The sequence below is a fragment of the Ptiloglossa arizonensis genome, chromosome 9 (genome assembly GCF_051014685.1).
Source record: "Ptiloglossa arizonensis isolate GNS036 chromosome 9, iyPtiAriz1_principal, whole genome shotgun sequence".
Lineage (NCBI taxonomy): Eukaryota > Metazoa > Arthropoda > Insecta > Hymenoptera > Colletidae > Ptiloglossa > Ptiloglossa arizonensis.
In genome coordinates this window covers 18,475,259-18,499,336 of record NC_135056.1, presented here as the reverse complement: position 1 = coordinate 18,499,336, position 24,078 = coordinate 18,475,259, and the positions used below count along the sequence as shown (strand labels likewise).

The 24,078-nt window shown below is 28.5% G+C and overlaps 4 protein-coding genes across 8 annotated transcripts; 2 read left to right on the top strand and 2 right to left on the bottom strand.

The window, feature by feature from the left end:
• Window positions 1-1,007: 1,007 nt before the first annotated feature.
• Rtf1 (RNA polymerase-associated protein Rtf1) lies at window positions 1,008-4,563 on the bottom strand. The gene is made up of 7 exons (XM_076319698.1): window positions 4,352-4,563; window positions 3,691-3,949; window positions 3,182-3,586; window positions 2,862-3,102; window positions 2,053-2,779; window positions 1,704-1,971; window positions 1,008-1,590 (listed from the first exon to the last, which is right to left on the bottom strand). Exons 1-7 carry the CDS (start codon window positions 4,430-4,432, stop codon window positions 1,484-1,486), a joined length of 2,088 nt encoding a protein of 695 aa, XP_076175813.1. The 5' UTR covers window positions 4,433-4,563; the 3' UTR covers window positions 1,008-1,483.
• A 201-nt stretch (window positions 4,564-4,764) lies between these two features.
• LOC143151274 (uncharacterized) lies at window positions 4,765-12,692 on the top strand. 3 transcript variants are annotated; one of them, XM_076320252.1, is made up of 15 exons: window positions 4,765-5,528; window positions 5,690-5,839; window positions 6,447-7,072; window positions 7,156-7,332; window positions 7,418-7,779; window positions 7,887-8,153; window positions 8,221-8,583; window positions 8,670-8,916; window positions 9,007-9,215; window positions 9,295-9,433; window positions 9,508-9,764; window positions 9,831-9,996; window positions 10,067-10,239; window positions 10,339-10,390; window positions 11,397-12,692. In XM_076320252.1, exons 1-14 carry the CDS (start codon window positions 5,024-5,026, stop codon window positions 10,355-10,357), a joined length of 3,660 nt encoding a protein of 1,219 aa, XP_076176367.1. In that variant the 5' UTR covers window positions 4,765-5,023; the 3' UTR covers window positions 10,358-10,390; window positions 11,397-12,692. The 3 variants fall into 3 exon arrangements, with proteins under 3 accessions (XP_076176367.1, XP_076176366.1, XP_076176365.1); XM_076320251.1 differs by lacking the exon at window positions 10,339-10,390 and having other exon boundaries at window positions 9,840-9,996; window positions 11,397-12,691; XM_076320250.1 differs by lacking the exon at window positions 10,339-10,390 and having other exon boundaries at window positions 4,766-5,528; window positions 11,397-12,690.
• A 1,826-nt stretch (window positions 12,693-14,518) lies between these two features.
• Mat89ba (nucleolar protein 6 Mat89Ba) lies at window positions 14,519-19,194 on the top strand. Its single transcript, XM_076320253.1, has 12 exons — window positions 14,519-14,648; window positions 14,756-15,190; window positions 15,261-15,729; window positions 15,798-16,085; window positions 16,167-16,440; window positions 16,525-16,819; window positions 16,891-17,112; window positions 17,178-17,612; window positions 17,708-17,871; window positions 17,948-18,201; window positions 18,271-18,680; window positions 18,820-19,194. The coding sequence occupies exons 1-12, from the start codon at window positions 14,631-14,633 to the stop codon at window positions 19,063-19,065; spliced, it is 3,510 nt and encodes a 1,169-aa protein (XP_076176368.1). The 5' UTR covers window positions 14,519-14,630; the 3' UTR covers window positions 19,066-19,194.
• A 106-nt stretch (window positions 19,195-19,300) lies between these two features.
• Rha (rha) lies at window positions 19,301-23,755 on the bottom strand. Of its 3 annotated transcripts, XM_076319930.1 has the most exons (11): window positions 23,270-23,755; window positions 22,853-23,000; window positions 22,532-22,787; window positions 21,760-22,440; window positions 21,341-21,648; window positions 21,010-21,253; window positions 20,815-20,935; window positions 20,637-20,740; window positions 20,272-20,553; window positions 19,881-20,209; window positions 19,301-19,789 (listed from the first exon to the last, which is right to left on the bottom strand). In XM_076319930.1, exons 1-11 carry the CDS (start codon window positions 23,319-23,321, stop codon window positions 19,459-19,461), a joined length of 2,856 nt encoding a protein of 951 aa, XP_076176045.1. In that variant the 5' UTR covers window positions 23,322-23,755; the 3' UTR covers window positions 19,301-19,458. The 3 variants fall into 3 exon arrangements, with proteins under 3 accessions (XP_076176045.1, XP_076176046.1, XP_076176047.1); XM_076319931.1 differs by lacking the exon at window positions 20,637-20,740 and having other exon boundaries at window positions 20,272-20,417; XM_076319932.1 differs by lacking the exon at window positions 21,760-22,440.
• Window positions 23,756-24,078: the final 323 nt, after the last annotated feature.

The following is a 24,078-nucleotide window of genomic DNA, read 5'->3' as shown; positions in this document are numbered from 1 at the left end:
TCTAAATAAAAATATGAATTTCTCTACAATTTTTTAATGGTATACTGTTTAGATACATATATGTACAATTTTGGCAAATTTACGGATAATGACAAACATGCTGCATTTTGATAATACATTCTAATTAGTATTTTATATTAGTATATGTATATAAGCATTTATCATATTTGCGAATTATTATACCAACTAAGCTTTTGACATCTTGGATAAATAAAATTTTATGTTGATCTTCGTATTTTCAAATGTTTACTTGTTCTTCTCTCAGTTATCCTACTATCTAAATTAATTTTCAGCATTAGAAAATTCATATTTTTTAAGGTAAAGTATAAAACTTTACTTATTCAAGATATTTATGCTCATATAGTAAAAAGAATAATGTAGTGGACAGATAGAATACACAAAAGATATCTAGTTTTCTATAAATATTAGTAAAAATCATTATTGTAGTATAATTATTTCATATTGAAGTTAAGAATAATTATTGGATTAACTAGAGAAATGAAAAGTATACATCTAAAAACATGTTTTTGTTATTCTTTCATACAGCAATATATATATGTATAAGAATTTAGCCATTTAAATTATTTGAATTGTTTGGAGAATATGTACAAATTTTTGTTGTAAAACATATTTTAAAGTTTCTGTGGCCAAATCATATTGGCAGTAATGCGCAGTGTACAATACTTGTAAGACACTGCAGAATAATACAAAAATATTGGTAAGTATGAATTATCTTGTAATTTTCTCATACCAAGCAATTAACCATTGTACATATAATTAATATCTTTGTTAAGTTTAAATTTGTATAATTTTCCATAAAGTGGCCACCTATTGATATTTATTTTGACATACAGAACATAGAAAGGTGTCACATACTAATATATGTAAATCATGATTAGAATATTCATAATGAATACCGATTTCTGTTATTAGAACTATCTATTTAGTATTTATGTTTATTAAGAAATAAATAGCTCTATGTTTTGAATCTATTTTTTTTTTCTTTTTTTTTTATATCTTGGAAAATGAAAAAGTATGAATATACTTTTAATAAAAGATAGAAAAGTCATATAGTGAAAGAGGAAAACAAATGCAATTACAAAGTTCTTAAATAATTCAAATTGTAATACTTTTTTTAAGTACTCCTTAACGTGTTTTTTCAAGAAAGAAAAATATTTTAATGAACATTGAAATTGCATTCTTTTATATAGAATGCAGTAATTATAATCTTGTGAATATAACTATATGGTAGGAACCATCTATATCCTTTCTAAAAGAAGGAGTCATTATTTATAACAAAAAATGAATATTATATGAGAACTATACATAAGCTAGTTTCTCAGTCAATTCTTACAAGATTTTGTCCTTGCTTTTGCAATTAATCAGATCATTCAAAGACTCAGATGTACGATTCGATAACTACACGATAATGTTTGCAACTTAGCCTTGTCATATTTTTCTGATTTCTAAAGCTAACAGGACGTTAGATGAGCCCTCGTTTTTTCTTATAATCTTCTAAGTTCAAAGATCGCCGAGGTCCTGTATCTTTAATATTACTAATCGGCTTCGGTAATACACTAACAGGATTATCTAAAAAAAAGGGATATGTTTACGTACATATTTACATAAAATACTTTTGACACAAAGTTTTGTTTAGGGTAAATATTCTAAAAATTTTATAATAATTTTTATACACCACTTACTTGGAATTGGTACTTCCAAATCTATTGTGATATCAAAATCATGAGCATTAAATAAATCTTCAGTGCTCTGTTTTTTCTTTGTTTCTTGCCCATTTTCTTTCTCATTATTTACTGTTACTGTTTCAGTTTGTTGGGGACTTGCTTTGTCATTTACTGGAGCAGTAGATGATACCTCTTCATCTTCTGGTTTGAAAACCATTCTTGGTTTTGTGCTTCGTCTGGTAAATGGGTCATCCACTTTTTTACCTTTATTAGCTTTGATCTCCTCCTATGATATGAAAAATATATAAATAATTATTGTTTAAAATTTAAGTTATATAACATCTTACAGTATAAATTATTAAATTACCATAATAGCTTTTTCAGCTTCTTCAACATTCTTTTTTCGGTTACGGTCGTTAATATAAGATATACTAGATATTGTTGCAGTGCGCATTTTATCAAGTTCAGAAGCACGTTCTTCAAGCTCACTCAATTCTTGATTAAGTCGACTAGCAGTTTCGTCATCTCCTCTACAATTAGCTGCATCCCTTTCCCGCATAAGTTGTGCTTTTTTCATTGCATAATTATAGGGATTTTGTTTAAATCTTTCTTTTTCTCGTACTATTTTTTCTATATCTTCTTCTTTGAATTCATATACTAAGGCTTCTTTAATATCTTTTAATTTTTGTTCAACTTCTTCAAATGTAGGCATGGATATTCCTTGCAAAGCACAAGTTTCTTTCCATTTGAAAAATTCAGACTCAGTAAATTCTTGATTCGATACAAATTCTAATCTAAACACACGTTCTTGAGCTCCATGCCTCAGTTTTAATCCTTTATTTGTTCTTGTACCACCAAGTTGGTAAATTTTTCCTGTTTCACAGACACCACTAATTTCAGCCACTCTATAAACAGGTTTCCCATTGTTGTTTCCAATGCCAATTCTAACAAAACAACCTTGTACTACTCTATCAAAGAAAGGTAGATGTACAAATCTCTCCATTTTATGACGAGACAATCTAATTTTATTGAGATCTTCCTTGTTACTAACATATATTGGTTTCTTCGGTTTGGCCTTATTACTAGTGACAGATCTGAAAAGTTATGTACTTGATTATTATTAAAAAATCACTATTATCAAAGTATCATTTTAGACTAAAAAAGACAGATACTAACTTTTTATCATTATCAGAATCAGAATCCCGACTGTCGCTTGAAGATGATCTACGATGTGATGATGGTTTAGTAGCTTCTTCATCTTCACCACTATCTGATGAACCACTATCATCTGAATAAATATCAGATGCTTTAAGCTTTGTTTTATTTGCACCTCCCTTGTGATCATCTTCTAATTCTTCTTCTTCTATGTCTTTCGATTGTTGCTGCTGCTGTTCTATCCTTTGTTTCTCTTTCTCCTCTAATAATTGAATAGAAGATAGTTATAAAAATCAATAATCAATGATTAAAGGTTGTCTATAATTTATTAACCATTTTACCTCTTTCTTTCTTCTCTTCTCTTCTTGCTTTTAGAAGAGACATTGCATGGAACTTTTTATCTTGTTTCTCTTCTATAGTTTTCTTACGATCTTTACTTCGTTCTTTAGGATCTGGAGCTCTATCAACTTTCTTCTCTTCTGCATTTTTTTCTTTTTTCCGTGATTCCTTTTGTTTTTTCAACTCTTGTTTTTTAGCCATTCTCAATTTTTTTTCAATCTCAAATCTTGTTTTCATAGTTTCACGTCGTTCAATACGTTTAAAAATTTCCTGTTCACGTTCTTTTTCTGTCATTTGAGCAAGTCTTGCTTGATCTTCAGCATCACCCATTAATTTGTCATCATACCCATCGTTAAATTCCTCTTGACTGGAATCAGAAATACTGGCATCAGAATCTGAAACTTCACCTGAAAATATAAAGTTTCTTTTAATTTTACAAAATTACAATGTAGTTTTAAAGCCTCGATATCATGAAAACATTTGAAAGTTAAATTTTGATGGCAACAATTACCTTCTTCTGGTTCAGAGACCTTTTCAGGTTCCTTTTCGCTAGCACTTTCCTCACTACTAGATTTTGTCATCTTTCTTTTATTTCGTTTAGTTGGCACTTTCTTTTTCTTATTTTTCCCAGCTTTTGTACCCCAATCATCGTCTGAGTCTGATGTATCTGAATCATGTTTGTTGTCCTTTTTAGTAGTTCCTGTATCTTCATTAGATTGAGAATCATCTTGAGTTTTGCCTTTCTTCTTTTTAGCAAGTGACAATAAATCCTAATTGAAAGGATAAACGTTTAATTAAAAATCAAATGTTTTCTATGCATTTAATAAATTTTTGATATAAATATACAGAGTAAAATCACTAGAAAAACAAATTTTGTATGTAGTGTTTCGCTCATTTAAATATAAAACAATTACTCTTAGAAATTAAGTGAACATTTTTTATGTATCAAAATTTGAACGCGTATCGTTTAGCAGTATAACAGGTTATGTAAAGTAATTTTCATTCGTACGTCATTTCTCGTAATATAATATAAATGTATAAAAGTTGATTCCATGTAAACAATATTATTATTGAAAATAGCCTGCTCAACATTCTAAGGGTAAAGAATTTATCAAAAATATAAAACAGAAGATATGCGACATGAGATTTTTATGTAAGGTTATATCATTTACATTATCTAAATCTGAGCCACTTTCCGATGCACTGCCACTACTATCAGAGTCTATAAGAGCCTGATTCTTTCTCTTTGGCATCGTCACGAAAATTTGCACACGGAGATCGTGAAAATTGCACGCCCTCCTAACAAAGACAAATCTAACGTCATGCAAGATACAATAAACTAGGAAGACCGCGTAGAACAGAAGACGTTAAACATCAACGAGACATGGTAAGGTAACAGCACGCCACTTGTTTCTTCAACCTAGTACTAAAGTTGAACGATTAGCTTTATGCCTTGTTGTATGCAATTATTACAAGTTATTTATTAATATACAAGATAATATGATATTCCTTTCAATAATATTTGTTTTCTCTTTGTAATTAATGAATTATAATTCTAATCTGTACGTTTATTTCTCAGGTGTAAGGCTTTCAAGTTAGGAATATTTTCTTCCATGCATTGGTAATCGTGAATGTTGACACTTTTTGCCGTCAATGGCGTACGATAGACGCACCTGTGTCGATGTGTCAGAGAAATTTTGTACTATATTGAATTTTACATGACGTTACCATCAAGCAGTGAAATGTAATTATAGGAGTGGCATTTACGAATTAATTGTAATAGATAGTAGTGTCATAGAGAACGTTAGTATTCTAATTACGGATGTTTAAAATTAGAATATTCAATGGCTGTGAATATGGAAGTAGAAAAGAACACCTCCAAAGAGGTTGACACTCAACTTTTGGCGAGTAATTCGATGGAATTTAATGACGGCATTCAGAAAGACAACGAAAATGTTCGCGATCTCGGAAATTCATTTTCGTCTCTTGAAAATAAAACGTTTGATAGCGAAAAATGTGACCGTTCCATCATATACGCACAACTCGAAAATTCTGAAATTTACGCGAAAGATTTGGATGATAATCGAATATCAAAAAATACAAAGCAGGAAGGGAGTATTGAGAATAAAGAAAAAGAATTATCACAAGACAAGGAGATTTTAAAGAATGACTATAAAAGCCAACAGTCAGAAGTAATGTCAAAAAACTCCACTGATAGATATGCATCTCAAGCTCCGTTAGCTTTTACAATTGACTTTGGTAATAAAGAAATTGATACAAGCAAATATCAGAATTTGTTTGAAAGATATAATGCCCGGCATAAACGGAATCTTTCCACATCTAAGGTAGGTACCTTTGTATATCTTAAATAAAATGGTATGAAATTAATAAAAAATGTTAATGTAGTATAATTTAAACAGTGTTAGATGTATAATATTATGTTAGAAGTACAGTATGAAATATCCAATTTAAAAGAATATAATCAAGATTTAAAATAAATTTTCAGGTAGAAATAAATACAAAAAGAACTGGTACCTCGTGTTCTTCAAATTTAATGCAAAAACAAAAAGTTTCTAGTACACATTCTGAAGGTTACTTCAGTAGTGAAGATGATACAAAAAGAAAAACAGATCAATTATCAGAAAAACTGAAACAACTAGGTAATTTTATTGAATTGAATTAAAGCATAGATATTTAACCTTTACACTATTAAATCATTTGACATATAGTATCATATTCTCTAATATGAGATGAAACATTAGTTATACAAATAAAAAATTTACTCTTACCACAAAGATGGATTTTCTATCTGTACTAAAATCTACTAATAAGGTGCTTTTAATTTGAAATAGAAGTTAATAATTTTGCATGATAAGTATACATTTAGAATATAATGTTTGAAATAATGCTTAATTACTTTTTTAAACATTGAAGACCAATTCCTTTTGAAGAGCAAATTCTATATAATGGAATACTATATTTGTAAAGTGTGAGTCATGATGAAGTCACCTTTTTAATATTCTTCTCAAGTACCTTCGATATGCTCACAGTATGTAGGCTGTCGACATTAATGATTCTAATATTGCATTAATATTAAAATACTAAGCTACATTAAACTGAAAGATTAAATTTAATGCTTTTGAATTTTAATATTAAAATTAACATTTTATTTTCTGTTATATATTTTATTTTTATATTTCTACATTTTTATTTTATTACTGTATTTTATATTTCTTATAATAGTAGTAAAAGTGTACTCTCTTTTAGGATCAAGAACATTTTTAAAACCATCTAATACTGTAAAAAAATCTGAGCCTACCATGAAAGTGACAAATTGTCAAAGTAAACAAGACTCAATGACTAGATCTTTTGAACAATCGAAACCAAATAAACTCCCTCATAAAAATTTCTCTTTAGAACTTGGTTATACAGAGAAAACAAGTACATCATATTGGGTACCTCAAAAATCTGCTACCATAAATGATTTAAGTCGAATTCAAACAAATAATTATGATGATGATACAGAAAAGTTATATACAAAGAATATAGATCAAGAAGATGATTATGAACATTCATCTGATAACGTCTCTGAAAAAGTTTCTAACATTAATTATGCTAAGAATAAAAATATTAATGCAAAAGAACACAATTTATCTAGTGTTAGTTACACAGTGGAGGTAAATCCAGATGAATTGGTTGAAACAAATATAGATGTATTTAATGTTAGTAATGTTGATGGAGGATCAGATGGTGCAGTTAGTGAAGCAGGAACATATACAATACACAAAGATTACACAGATGAAGAGAAAGCAAGAATGGATATTGACAAAGTATTTAGTGTTGGTATTTTAACTGAAGATGAAAGCAATGAAGCATGTATTCATAACTTTAAGGTAAACTAATCGTGTATTAAATATTTATTATTGTTGTGTGATAATATTTTTTTATAAACATTTAAAATATTTTCATTTCAAAGATGAGTGTTTCAAGGGACAACAATACGTGGATATCAGAATGGGCTACACAAGTAGCAGAACATAATTCTCTTCCACCAGCAATTGGTGGGCCAACTGGTCGTACTCCTCCACTAAGTCCTTCCAAGATACCGTCTCCTATACATACTAGATCTCAAAGACTGGCTCGTAATCGCAATGTAGGAAATATTTGTTATCTTTAATGATATTTCGAATATACATGTACTTAATAGATCATGCTTACATAATGATATATATTTCCAGGAACAAAGTGACAGCAGCTTAGATGCAGAATCGTACTTGCGAATAAAAGAAAGAATAGGTTTAATTTCAAATCAACACACACTGATTGATTCTGGTGGAGAATCGGATGATGATACCAGTAACAGTTACAATACACCTCCACACAGTTCACAACGAACACCAGTGCATGGTGCTTTGGCAAGGCGAGGAAGTTTATCTGAATCTCTTTTTAGAAGAATCAACACCAGTGAAAATAGGAGAAGTATTCGTAAATATTTGAGTTCAAATAAATCTAAGACTGAAGATGCAAATACAGAATTAAGTAGTCCGTCCAAAGATTTTGCTTCTCTTCATTTAGGAAGACGAAGTAGTTCCTTGGACAGGTAAAAAAAGAAATTTTATTTTACATATTTATTTTTATACATAAATATAGTTCATATTTCGTGGTTGTTAGTTATTTCGAAATATTATTTGGTTCCTCACGACATAGGCGAGAATGTACATCTGATACAACTGAATCTAATACGTCCAGGAGAAGTAGTACGAAATACTATCGAGATGACGAAACCACATATACAAATAGCCCTGTTTTGAGTCGCTTAAGACCTTCTACACCAAAATTAACTAACAGTCCAATTGTAACTCGTAAAACAGTTTCAAAAATTGTTAATTCGCTAGTGTTAGAAAAAACTAAGCACTTGACAAAATCTTCTACACAAGCTAACAACATTGGATACTTTACTTGTGTTGAAAACAGGTATGTATATTGAATAAGGTCTAAAAATATTTTATGTATACAATACTAAAGATTTTACTTCTTGAAGTCCATACATGTTAAGGAAATCTAATAGTACTGCAAGTTACCATGAAGGAAGTATTGGCTTTAATAATAAAGAAACACTGACAAAAACAAACAGTGTTCTTCAAAGTAGTCCAAATCTTCAACGTAATATAAATATCCAAAGATCATGCAGTAATGCAAATATCAGAAATGTAAAATCACAAAGCCATTTATCTCGTCGCAGTAGCTTTAACAGTAGTGACATTGATAGAACATCTTCAGGGGGAAGGTGTGTTGTTGCTTCTGACAGTAGCAGTGAAACTGGTGAACAGCAAGTAAAACCTTCATTAGCTTCAATATCATCTGGAATTAAATTAAATCGAGCTTTTAGCATAAGAAGAGCTAGGTACTTTTTAAAAATAGTTAATGTTACAAAAGTAAGTGATGAAACATTAACATAATACATTCAAAGCAATGTTTTATAATATATAGATTAAATTGTGAATCTGATACAACTCCAAATACAACTCCTGAAGAAAGGCGTAGACGAGCACAAAGTGAAGTAAAATCAACAATATCTTTAAATAAACAACAAAATTATCATCGAAGTCGTACAAGTAATGTGAATGCTCATTATAAAGAACCTTTAAAAAAGTCAGAATCTGCAAAACCTAGGGCTGTATCTATATCAAGAACTGACAGTACTAGGCTTAGTATAAGAGCACCAAAATCATCCCATGTAAGTATCTCTGATAATCGTGTATCTAGAATTTTGTATTTCGTTATATTACATTTCAGTCTATTTTAACTGCTTTTAAATTACTTTTAGCATATTTCTACTACTCAGCGACCTAATCAGAAATTAAATAAAGATCAGAAGTCTGGTAGAAGTAATTCAACATTAACATCAAAAGAAGTAGAATTTCAAAATTGGAAAAGAAGGAAAAGTTATGATCCAATGAAAGCAGCTGCTGAAGGGAGGAAGAAATTAATAGATAATTCAAAGAAACATCATAGCACAGAAGATAGTACAGCAAAGTATATACATAATTACAAAATATTTTTGAAAACATTCAGCACATAACTGTAACCTTTGAAATGACTAATATTTTTTTAGCCACGATAATTCTGTATTACGTTCGGCAAGTTTTCATGGAACTGGTGGTGCTCTTTCATTGGCTAATGAATGGTCTGACAACGAATTAAATTTTACCCGAAATGACAATCAAGTACCTCCACCATGTAGTCCACAATTGGTAGATATATGCACATATTCTTTATAAAACATATCTTTATCATAAATAATCGTTATTCAATTATTAATGAACAGGAAAGTGATAGTGATCTAGAGACATCTTATTACTTACAAACAACACAAAATGTTGTATCAGCTATGTCAGCTCGTATTACAGTCTGTCGTTCACCTTTGGTGGATTCAGATAATGAAAGCGATGAAGACACTAGTCATAGTCTACATAAAAATGCGTCAAAAACATTACATCAACCTAGCGATACAGAAAGTAGTGATGATCGTCAGCCTACCACCCAGAATACTATTTCAAACACTAAATATAATAGAGCATTTAGGTAAGAATTCTTGATATTTAAGTAGCCAGTATTATCAATATGTATATTCTAAGAATTTAATCACAGCTTACGTAGAGCAAGATTAAACTCTCAACCAACAAAACTACCAACAAATATAAATAAAAATAAATCAGTTACACATGATTCTCGAGGAAAATCTGAATCTATTACAAGTATTAGTAGAACTGATTCTGGACGCTTTAGTATGCGATTGAACAAAACTTCAAATACTGTAGGTATCTTTCCATATAGAACGTGTGCGTTTGTATCAAGCATATTTATAAAAAATGTTGTCATTATAGGGTTCTAAAGTAAAACCAAAAGAAGCAAAAAAATCTATAACACCCAATGCAAGGGAAGTTGAAATGCAAAATTGGAAACGTCGTAAAAGTTATGATCCTATGAAAGCAGCTATGGAAGGAAGAAGGAAAGCAGGTTTAGCCAAAAAAAGTGCGAATGCAAATCTTTCTCCAAGGTATGCAATTGTTGTTTGTACCTATTAATACAGAAAATAATATGAAAGCATTTTGTTGTCCCATTAATATAAAAAGTAATTATTTCACTGTGTTGGTAGGACCGATAGCGATCGATAATCTAATGATAGAGACCATCGGTACAAGCAAGTGGTACGAAAAAGACTTGTTTGATTTTGCGATTTAGATTTTCTTAAGAGGTACATTATAAAATTTAATTTTTCGATGTCACAATTTTTATATGACCTCTTGAGAAAATCATGTTGTAATAATGCTAATTTTTTATTTTATTTATTTTCACTTTAATTCATTGCCTATTACAATGCACACTTAATATATGAATACTATGGATGTGCTTCTAATAGGTTGCTCAATAAGTTTTGTCGTTCGATAAGAAATGGAGCTATTAGGTTCGTCGCTTTTTTTTTTCTAAAGATGGCACTACTCTTTGATAAACATGTGTGAAGCTTTATGTAGATCTGTCGACTCATTCGTATATTTACAGTTATTCAAAGTTGAAGTGTCATAGTATTTTTTTCCAATGGAAAAAACGACAAAACTTATTGAACAACCTAGTGTTTCATATGATTTTTTGATGTACAATATCTGACGATTGCTTTTAATTTTGTCACGTGAGAAATATATATAAAATCCATATTATTCATTCCTTATTTCATAGCATATTTTCCATATGGATTTTGTTTTAGTAAACTCAGCTACAAAACTGATTATTTATTTTTATTACAAGGATGTTACTTGTAAATGAAATAGAAATTAAACTAATATATACAGTTCTTTATAATGAGTATGCAAGGCAGAAATTTGAGCCTAGTTTGTTTTGGCTTATTATTGCAATATGCAGCTAGATTAATTTCTTGAGCCTTATATATTGATTTCTTTTATTTGCATGATCCAAGAAAGAACCAAGCTGCTCTTGGTCGAATGAAGCTGCTTACATAGAAATGTTTAATTAACAAAATTACTGCAGTTTTTAAAGAATTTTTATGTTACATAGGTACAACCCTCTAACACGTTGAAATATTCAATATAGTTATTTAACAGATAATCATCATTTATAAAGAAATATAAAATATTTAGTAACTGGTTCTTTCTTTAGATAGTTTTAGCTCAAGAAAAATATTATTTGCTTTGGTTTTAGTCATGTTGCAAGATCACGCAGTTTCCACGGTTCATCAGGATTTGGAGTTAGTGATTGGAGTGATGAAGAATTGGCTATATCTGCAGATGAAACTGCTGTCTATTAAAGGTCAAACTATTAATGATACTATACGAATGAATTAAGTTACAAGAATTTCAACTATAGTAATTAATGTACATAAAGAATAAGAACATCAGTTCTTATTGAATTGCTCGAAAAATAGTTGTATACATTTAAAATTATATTAAATGGAGAAGAATGTTAACAAATCTTTTCTATTAAAAGATTCTATTTTTTGCAACTTTTAACATTAAGAAACTATAGATCTATATGGCTATTAGTACTGTCCTAAGTTGAAGTATCACTATTTAACAAAATTGATGTCCTTATATTTTAGTTTTTCTTTAAATGTATTCCAGTGAAACATTAAATGCTGTATTAAAAAAAAATGAATACATTAGTCTTCTGAAATTTGTGGTAAAGTTATAGTTCCAAACTTAGGGCCTAAAAGTAATGAATATTAAATATATAAGATTGTGTGTAATTGGTTTAATTGTGATTGGACCAATCATATAGTAGTGTAGAGGCATTAATATTTTGACATTTTAGTTTTCAATATTATAAATTATTGAAGTAGCATTATTATTCATCACATTACTTGTTATAGTGATTTTTGAAAATAATTTTTTACAGTGGTGTATGCTCTCTAGTTCTATTTAACCAAAACTTATAATTTCTTTATGTACCTATGAAATCAACATATTTCGATAATGGTATTGGAAAATTATTAGTTTCTACTGTATACAGAATTATATATATTGCTTAATAACAAATTAGGAAAGATATTCCAAATATCATTAATTCATGTATGAGCTCTCTGCATTTCAGCATAACTATTGATACATGCAAAGAAACAATGCTACTTGCTCCTGAAATGTGCAATGAATTATTGTAATTACTTTTCATATCCAATAATTTAATAATTAATGTGATCATAGTATGCTTTAAGATGATAGTATGTATTAATGTATTATATTATATTTTATTATCAACCAACATCATTGTACATCATTCTGTTTATTGTGAATTGTGTAAATATTAGAAAACTTTTTGAATTAATTACCAGAACAAAACTCTATCTTGCATATTTGCTTAATAAGATTACTGCGATCAATGCATCAATATTGATCTGAATAATCTAGAAATTATATTAAGCTCATTAATGTATGATTATAACACTGTCTAAAAGAAAATTTTAATATGCACTTGTTCAAAAGTTTAGACTGTTTGGTTGTGCTGCTTGTTGATCTATAACATTATAAATTTATCAACCATCTCAAATACTATAAAATTTAGACGAATTAATTATTTTTATGTGCTTCTTCTATCTACAGGTGATTGTATTGTAATTTTTACTAAATACATAATTTTTGAAGTATTATAATTTTTACTGCATAATTTTCGAAATAAATGTTATTTATTTTACTTGCAAATCTAAATTAATAATGCATATCTAAGTTAATAGATCTCTGAAAACAACACAATTTCTTGGGATATATAAAAATTGCATATCATTTTGTCAAAAGTTATGCAGTAAGGAATATCATATCGTATGATACTTATAAAAGAAAGAAATATTGATTGAATGCGATGTAATGTTGTATTTTGTTGGAAGCTTCTTTTCAAAAAAATTTCTTTATTAAAAAAATGTATGTTTTGCACATTATTATTATTGTCAAAATGCACTCTTGTATGTTTGGTTTCAATAACCTAAGAAGGTGCTAATTATAAAGTTTGTTTGTTTTAGTTTTCCAAATCCCACCTTTCCACTCAATCATAGAACATTAAGTAATTCATAATTAACGTGAATAATATTTAATCATTAATCAACTGTAATTTAATGTAACACAATATATTTTTCATTCATTTGTACATATGTTGAGGGCAATAAAGCCTCTTCCATGTATGAATTATTCTTCCAAAAATGGTGCAAAATAAGTTTTACGTTGTAGTACAATACATTTATACTCTACAGATTTTTAATATCATGTTAAAGATATCTATGATAATGCATATATGTAGTATTGTTGCAACTTGTTTTGATATGAATATTCGTTTCATGTTCTTCCTTCAAATAAATGTGGGCTTCCATTGTGAAGATCACTGTGATTGCAAAACTGTTATTACATTATTTACTATGTGAAATTGATGTTTATAAGTCTTTTATTATTCAGTTTTTCAATTGCAAAAGCAAAAATTATAATATTTTATACTTATTATTTACTTTATCCTTTAATGATTGGTTATATTTGTTAGTTTCTCAATTTAATATAATCTTAATACAATATTATGAAACAAAACAATTTTATTACAATATTTATTATTTTTGTAATTTAAGAGGCACACATAGTATACAATTATTATAGAAAATTTCTCCCTTTTGTAATAGCAATACATATATGAACATATGTATTTGCATACCATTATAAATCACTCATATATATATATATAATATTTAGCTTATTATTAAGCCTGTATTTTACTTATTTTAATTCTAGAAAATGATGAGATTTTTGCTATATTTTGTATAGATTATATTGCGTTATATATGCGATCTACTATGTAGTACGATTTTTAACGCATTTTGACGCGACAACCTTATACGTATGTTCATACAATATAAAAAACGCAATATATTTTTCTATCTGCAACGTCTAGCGATAGATATAAGTTTGAACTTATTGTTAATGGTTTTGTATGATAATTTTTAGAGTGTGTATGATTTATTTTTCTTATATACGTGTTGCCTATAATGTAAAAATAATTAGTAATTGATATCTTAAAATATGATGTAGAACATCTTAACATGTTTGATAAATATATAATAATAAATGACAGAGGCGTAATGTATTTGCTCTCTTCATCAAAGGAATTAAAATAATTTACTACCCTACAGATATTACTCTTAATTCGTAACATTAATCGGTACCTTATTGAATGGAGCAAAATTTGAAATAGACTACCGGTAACACAAAAGAATGACAGGAGTATGCGCAATAACTTAAAATCCGTAATGGCGGTAATGTTGAATAATATGATTCACGTGGGAGCATTGCAGGTTTAAATAACGAGCACGTGAAAAGTGGCATTTTGACTTCTCTAAATACTTTAAATAAATATTTTAGGTATATTAGAAGACTAAAATTAGAGTGATTGGATAATTGAGAGATAAAGATGAAAGTACTTTACAAGGTATGTATGTTACTTTAAATGGCAAATAGAAGTTTTATTATATGTGTATAACCTTAAACATGTATCTACATAATGTGATTAAGACATATAAATATTGTCTACTCCAGGCAAATATAAATGATTTAATGAATCCTTCTGACGAGTCAGCACTTGAAAGTGATCATTATTCTAATGATGAAATCGAAAGTGAAGATCAAGAAGATGACAATGAAGAAGTGAAAGTGCAAGAAATCAATGCAAGAAATAATTCTTATTTAAAACCTAATCAAAATATAAAAAGAATGATTGATGATCCTCAAGATAATACTATACCAAAAAAGAGAAAAAAGTTAGAACGCGATTTATATAAACCACCAACTGTCGAAGAATTAAATCAACTCAGAGAAACAGAAAATTTATTTCATTCTAATTTATTCAGACTACAAATAGAAGAAATGTTAAATGAAATTAGAATTAAAGATAAATATAAAACTTTATTTTATGTTTGGTTTGAGAAATTAGAGGAAACTATAAAATCGATAAAAGAAACAGAACAATATCAGGTTTGTAGTTTTAGTCTGGTAAAATGTGAAGTATTGGAATAAGATATTATATTTTAAATTATAATTTTAGCTTGCACAGAAGAAATTACAAAAAAAATTAAAAATGCACATTCCAATGCCTAATACAGGAAAAAAAACAAAAGGTGAATTTAAATTTTTGAAACCATCAAATATTGCTGTGATAGGGTCTTATGCATTTGATGCTACAGTTGGTCCAAATATTACTGTAGATGTAATGATTGAAATGCCTACTAAAATGTTTCAAAACATTGATTACCAAAATTATAGATATATAAAAAAGAAAGCAATGTATTTGGCATGCATAGCATCCAATATCACTGACGATATTGCTGAAGATAAAAAATTTGTTGGAAATAATTTAAGACCAATGTTAAAAATTGTACCAAATGGAAAATTAGGTAGAAAAATCAACGTATTGATACATATATCAGTCCAAGAAGAAAGTTTTAACCTAAGTAGATTTTTACCAGAAAAGAATAACGTTAAACCTAGATGGTTTTTCACAGACATAAAAAATGGTATGTTTTAAATACTTCATCTTTTTATTTTCAAAATTACATTACTTTTATAAATATTATATTTGTAGAAAGCGTATCACCGACACCAACACCACATTATAATTCCCTAATTCTTCACGATTTATTAATGTCAAGAATGAATTCAGAAAATAGCAAACTGATAAAAGAATATCCAAACTTAAGAGATGGTATTATTTTACTAAAGATATGGTTAGCTCAACGTGAATTGACAAAAGATTTTGCAGACTTTAATGGATATGTCATAACAATGTTTGTTTTGTATTTATTATCTGTTAAAAAGTTGAATACATTTATGAGTAGTTATCAAATAGTGAGGAATGTATGGACTAACTTAGGTAAGATACATTCTGGATAGATATTGACATTGAAAAAAATGGCTATTTTATTAGTTCTAATAATGCACATTTTCTTACTAGTGCAAGTTAGTTGGTCTGAAACTGGAATCACAATGAATCAAAATAAAGACAGTGAAAAAATGATTTTAAATTATAAAAAGTATTATGACTGTGTATTTTTAGACCATACTGGTTATTATAATATAGTAGGATATATGTCTAAAGCTACTTTTTCTTGGATACAACGAGAAGCAACACTTTGTTTGAATCACTTAGACAGTGCACATGCTGATAGCTTTCAATCACTTTTCATGAGAAAGGTACCATTCTACAGGGCATTTGATCATCTTATATGGTAATTATTTTTACATAGTCCATAGTAATAAAAGTGATAGTTTTAAATTGATTTGTGAAACTATAAAGTTAATAAACCATGAAGTTTTAAGAATGCTCAGATATTAAAAAATCTAGTGGATGCTAAATCAACTCCCATTGACAAATTAGACTATGGTCCTAATTATCGAGATCAAGCAATAAAAATTCTTCATAAAGTACTGAGAGAAGGACTGACAAATAGAGTGCAACAAATTTGTGTTTTACCAAAGAAAGTTGCAGAGTGGGAATGTACAGAAGATGTTCATGATGATGTTGGAGAAATTTTTATTGGACTAGAATTAAATCCAGAGTTCTGTTATAATATTGTTGATAAAGGTCCTGAAGCAAATTTGCCAGATGTGAGTAAATTGTTTAAGTACAGTAATAAGTAGTGTTAGTTTATTTTAATACAACTAAAATTGCATTTTAGGCAGCTTCATTTAGACAGTTTTGGTGTGAAAAGTCAGAATTACGTCGATTTCAAGATGGATCTATACGGGAAACTGTAGTTTGGTCAAAAGGCAAAACAATATCAGCTAAAAGACTGATATGTAAAAACATTGTAACTTTCTTATTGCTACAAAAACTTGACCTCGATCATCAGTTTATATACGTTGCTGATGAAATGGAAGAATGTTTAAAATTATCAAAGGTAATTATAACAGATTGTACTTTTTGGTACTTGAATAATTAAATAAACCTTTTCGAAACATTTAGGTGAAACTAACGCATTTTTCGTATGGTACGGGTGAAGAAGCTACTATGAAGGCGGTAAATGTATTTAACAGTTTTGAAAAGGAGTTAATGTCGCTGACGGACATTCCTTTATCGATACACGGAGTTCAAGGATCCAGTGCAGTGTTCCGATATACAGATGTTTTTCCACCACTTGCGACGGTTTATCGACCAGATAATAAAATTATTGTAGAGAGAGAAAATTGTTTAGTATTGTCAAAAAACATTACTACAGCTCCCAGATATGTTTGTCCACTTGAAGTAAGCTTGCAATTATCAACCAGTGGAAAGTGGCCAGATGAGTTAGAAGCGTTTAGAAAAACAAAAGCTGCTTTTCATATACAAATTGCAGAGTGTCTTAGGCAGCAATGTATGTTAAAAGCAAATGCAAATTTGTCATACATCGATGTATACAAGGTTAATATATTTAATTATTTATTACCTAACAATAATTTTGTTAGATTTGGGATTAAATGTAGACGATTTGTTCAAACCTAGTAACATGTTATTAGGAAGGATTTGTGTTTCGATTAAGAATAGCACATCAAAAAGAAATTGCCTGTCTAAAGCAACAAATAACCGAGAACGGAGTCATTCAATATAAAGATAATGAAGATTCAATTGAGTTGGAAAATAAGTTGTTCAATTTACCGAAACTAACAGGTGCTTTACATGGGTAAGGATAATTTATAAAAACAAGAACGATTATTTCTTTACGATTAAAAATTAATATTATATTACTCACTTGGTAGATTGCATGCCCAACAACCATCGTTTGGAGGTACTTGTCGTTTAACGAAACGTTGGTTATCTGCTCAATTATTGGATGATTCTCATATACCAGATGTAGTAGTTGAGTTACTTGTAGCTTCAATGTACTTAACACCAGCTCCATATAGACCTCCTCAGATGCCTCAAGTAGCATTCTTGAGAGTATTAGAAGTTTTTGCAAGAGGTCATTGGAATACAGATCCTGTTATTGTCAATTTTAACAATGAAATGTCTAGTAAGTATTTTATAGTAAAATTAAAACTTACTATGTTTATGGTTGCTAATATTCTATATGTAATAATAGGAGAAGAAATCATAGCCGTGGAGACCCTTTTCGGATCATCTCGTGATACTTTACCACCATTATTTATATCAACTCCTTATGATCAACAAAAATCATTATGGACTAAAAAAGCACCAACTACTCTAATTTTAAATCGTATTGCTCTGTTAGCAAGAGAATGTTTAAAATTGTTCGAATATCAACTTTTTACAAAAGGTGCAATAGATGTCAAGCCTTTGTTTAGGCCACCGCTCACAGAATATGATTGTTTAATACATTTAAAGCCACAAATGGTTTCTAGAAAACTACAGGCAATTGACGTTAGTAAAACGTGTCCTGTCATAGATTGGCATCCTTATAAAAAACACTCACAACAAAAAATACCAGTTGTAGATTTTGATCCTGTACAATGTTTTTTAATGGAGTTAAGAGTGAGTTAAAACATTAATTATTCTATATAATACTTCTATTGAGTTCTATGTCTATTCAATAAGTTTTATCGAACGACAAAATTGGATAACCTATTAGTTTCGTAATTCTTTAATTAATTATTAATATTTTAAATTTCAGGATGGTTATGGCGAATTTGCTCTATTTTTTTATGATACTTTTGGTGGCACAGTAATAGGGGTGTTACTAAAACCTACAGCCTTAGAAGTTAAAGATTTTAAAGTATCAAATGTAAATTGTCGAAAATATGACAATGATGGTCGATTAATTTTAAATGTTTCCGCAATGATACAAGACTTTTCTATACTTGGTAAGGGTATTATAAAAACGATTGACGTTCGATCAACAAGATTTTCTTTAACCTAATGTTTTCATTAAGAAATATAATGTAAAACTTAAAATCTATTTTATATTAATATAAATAAATTGTAATGTAAATATAAAGAAATTAGTTTTTATATAGTACAAAGAATCCATGTTAATTTTGTAATTTGAAGTGTACGATAAACTACAAATCTCTTTTACGTTATGAATAAATAAATTACAATTAGTACTACCAATACAACTACTAATATACTGTATTTATTTTAATAAACACGTACATACATCTAAAGGGAGTTACAAAATATTCTATAATATTATATTAGGTTATTATTTTTATAAATAAATTTTATAAAAATAATGTGTGAATTAATGGATTTACTAGTATTAATGTATACAGCTTATAGTGTACTTCACGTATAATTAAAAATTTGTTAACTATTTTACCATTAAAGATCTTATTTCTGTATTCAATTTTATAATAACTGTATCATCAATTGTGTAACTGCCGGTTTTCAAAAGAGAATCACGTTCTTCAAGTAGTGCTTGCAATCGTTCATTGTTCTCCTCTGACCTTTTTAATTTATCTTTATTATTACTTTGTGAAATTTTAGAACCTACATTAGTTGGTGTAAAAATTTGACAATAAGTATCTTTTTCAATGAAGGATGGTTTTGGTTTAATCACGTCAATTTCCTTTTGAATTTGATTTAACAAAATTTTGTCATCTGTTAAAGCAGTGGAATCTGCATATAATAACTCTTCTAGGCTGTGTAAAAACAATAAATATGATGCATGTCTATTATAATGTAATTTTATGTATTAATTTTTAATGGAATATATTTATAAATTATACATACTTCAAATTTTGTAATTCCTCTTTACTATTTTTTATTTGAACTTGTATTGCTTGTTGATGCTCCATTTTCATTCTGTGTATTTCACGAACTGCTTTTGCCCATTGTTCTTTGAAGAATGATTTATTTTCATGCGCATTCTGTAATTTTTCTTCAAGTGTTTTTAATTCTTGTAACAAGTTTGCTGTTTGATCCTGTGTTAAAGAACCTTTTTGATAAGTTTCCAATTCTTCTGTTTGTTTTGCTACAAACAATTGCAATCTTTCATTTTCAGTACTTAATTGTTCAACTTGTGTTTCTAAAGTAGTTTTTTTTTTTTCAAGAGCATTAATCTGTAAGATGTTAAACATGCATTATTCGTTGCATACTAAAGAAAGTGAGTGATTTTACTGACCTTCAACATAAGTTCCTCTTGCATCGTATGAAATGATTCCTTGAGTTCTTGTAATTTTATTTCATATCTCCATTGCAAATCTTCATTTGCTTTAATTAATCTAGTTTCTTTTTCAAGACTTTTCAATCTTCGTGTTCTTAAGTCATCTGTAGCATTGTTTAAACTGTTTGCTAATAATTTACATTGTTCAACACTACATGCAAGTTTTGTTTCTAAGCTTTCTCTGTGTTTTTGCCACTCTTGACTTAATAAATTTAAATGACGATCTTCTTTTCTTTTCAACTAAGTTATTAAAAAAAAAATTGTATATAATATATTTTATGTAAACATATTTGTACTCATTTTATACTGATATAGAATTTTACTTCAACTTTAAATATTTCCTTTTGTCGTTCTTTCCACGTTTCCAATTCATCAACTATTTTGTATGCTAAACTATCATCTAAGATTGGTGGGCCTAAGTTTTCACCTAATTCAAAAGTATGTATACAAAGGTGTAATAAATATTTTTCAATATGTATAAAAATATGTAGAAGAACTTACTAGGTGCTTTTTTCTTAATTCTATAATATGGACCATTATCCTCCAAGTTCAGCATAATATCTAAATTACCAATATTATTTTGTTCCATATCATACAATGGTACATCACATTGACATTCAGACTGAGGAAGATTCATTAAATTTTAATAGATTTGTATCTATAATTGAAAAATATTATTTTTTTGTATTACATTACCTTATTTTGATGAAATAGTTGTTTTACATTAACCACACTCTGAGATATACATGTTTTTTTACTTCCTTCTATTTTATGTATACTAATTTTGGGTGGAAAAGATAATAACAACTCTTGAATTTCATTTGTTGCAGATATAAAATGTAATTTACATCCTATATCTTGTAATTTTATTTTTTCCCCTAATAAAAGTGGCATTTTTGGATAAAATGTTGATATAATTTCAGTTTTTGGATGATGGAACCTGAATTCATAGTAAAATATATGTTTACCTTGAAAATTTTCAGTAACATGATAATATCAGAATTTTAGCTCTCAAATTAGTAAATACCGAATTTCAATATTTGGTACTGTTAGTTTTGGAGATACCGATTTAATTGCTATCAGTAAAATGTTCAAACAATAACAGTGATATGCTTCTACACTTTTAGAACAATCATTGACATTACACTGATATGGTAATGTGTCAACCAATTGTGAACATATAGTATTAATTGGTTGATTTTTTTTAACTTCACAATTTAAGGAATGCTTATTCAGAATATTGCATTCATTTGGGAAGTTGAACATTTGAACTCCATTAGTACATTTTCCAAAATCACCAGCAGGATTTCTATGGCAGTCTATTTCACTATAATTCTGGAAATTGCATTTGAACGAAAGTGAACATGTTTATCTCTAAATTTTTTTTTTTATGTTAGTGCTTGAAATTATAAAATTGATATTACCATTTACAATGGAACAACTTACTAATTGTTTTGAATCAATTTTTGTTTCTTTAGTAGAATTAAGCGGAACTATGTCATTGAAAAGAGTACTCAAAGTGCTCATTGCTATATCTGTTTTAATTCCTACATATTGTAATTTTAATTGTAAATCAAGATATGAATTGTTAGATTCTGTTTCATTATTTTCAGTAACATCCTTTTTGTGTAAATAACATCGCTGATTTAAAGTACTGCTATTATTTTTACAAGTTTCTAGAAATTCTTCAATATTATCGGTAGGAATTAACGGTTGTAAATTAATTTTTGATCGACCTATTATATTATCTTTATACTTCAAATGTATGAACAAAAATGGTTTCATCTGTAAATACGATTTCAATACTCCTAATGAACTTCTGATCCTTATTACAATTTTTTCATTTAGTACCCAAAGTTCTCCATATTCTTTTTTAGCCTGATTAAAATATACATCATTTTCTAATATTTTACACCAGAAATATAAATTATTTTTCATATCTGTATAATATTTTGTTGGTAATAATAAATCTATATTTGTTGCAGATATGGCTATGATATTCATTAAGAATAACTCATGACAATTAGATAAGGGACCCAATTGTATAAGACGTTCATCGTGAAGCAAAATTGGAGTTAGTTTTTTGGGTTCAAAATCTGTTTGTTTGTTCTCTTCTGTATTCTTTAACTATAAATTCATAGATAATATAACATTTCTAGACATTTATATTATCTTAAAGTATTAAATGAAATTTTAAATATAGAAAATGAATTATTACCTCTAACTGAGGATTTAATATCGTAGATTCTTGATCGTGAATACTTAGGCTAAGAAGTAGCTCAGGTTTATGTATTTTGTAGTCACTTCTCAGTCCTAATAGTTTATGCCAATGAGATTTTACATTAACATCTTCGTATTTAGAAAAAACCTGTGCAGATCGTAGACTAAGCAAAATGTATCCCAGTTTTTCTTTACTATCGTTGCTTTTAGAAGCAAAACATTCTAATTTTAATGGGACTTGTCCTGATCTCATTCTATTTAGTAAAAAATTGTTAAAATAACTATATATATTAGTTTTTGATTTCTTTATAATACTTACTTTCGTAGTCTATTCTTATCAATTTCCCAAACCAAGGCATGATCATATTGAGGATTTGAGTTAGGTTCTATTATTTCAGTTTCTAACGAATGCCCATTTAAAGTTGCAATCACTAACGTAGGTAGTAAAATTTGCTCGAACCCTTTACCTACGGTCATTAATGCGAGAACTTTGTACAGTATTACTAATTTAACAAATAATTTGTTCTTTTAACTTAAAAAAAAAAATATAGAACTTAAAGATTTTAAATTATTCTGTTAACAATACACTTGTAATATACTTTTTTTAGAGAAAATAAAAAAAATATTTCTGAATATAAAAAAAATACTTATAAATAATTGCCATTTTTTGTATTATGTTAATTGCAAAATAAAATTGTCAATAAAAGGTTAACAAATAGTGAACTATAAAATTTACCTTCTTTTATGTTTAGTACAATTCGAATGTCAGAACTCGCTAGTTCTTCCATGATACAATACACAAAAAGAATAAAAATAAATTCTGCAAATATTTAACGAATATAAAAAGAATTGGTAAAATTCAAATCGGTTTCCATGGAAACAGGAGCATTTAACGTCACAACATTTTCGTCTCAAAATGTCAGAGATTAGTTAAACGAACAATATCGTTTCGGACACAAAATCTTCTCAAATGTAATATTTGACAAAAATCAACGTACGTCGCAAATTTCATGATTGCGATCATTGTTTTATTCTAGTTCTTTCATTCCGTTTGAGAATTCGAATCAACGCCATATTTATTGTCATCGGATAGATACAGATAGATAATTAGCTGTGCATAATAGTCTGGTAACAACATTTTAATATTTATTAACGACTATATTTTTAATTTATCTCGTCGAAAATGTACGAAATTATACATAACATCGAAAGACCATGCGTATTTGAAAAAGCGTTCCGAGAGACGTACGACCATAACGAAAAGAAAAACAAATTGTGTTTATCAATGAAAAAGTCGCTCGAAAGTGTACATATGTATTGTTAGCGGTTGTCCAGAAGGGAGGACGTCAGTATCGGGGTAGGACGTTGGGAACGCGGCCTTATTTCGTATCGGGTTGGCAGCACTGTCGGCCTCGTAACAAATCTCACCCATGTCGAGTCGAGCGCGAGAGACAGAAGCGTAAGCTTGTCCGCGATCGTTTGTCCGCGTTCGACGGCTCTTTCGAATAGCGTGCGTGCGATCGGTTGACGGTACAGTCAGAGAAA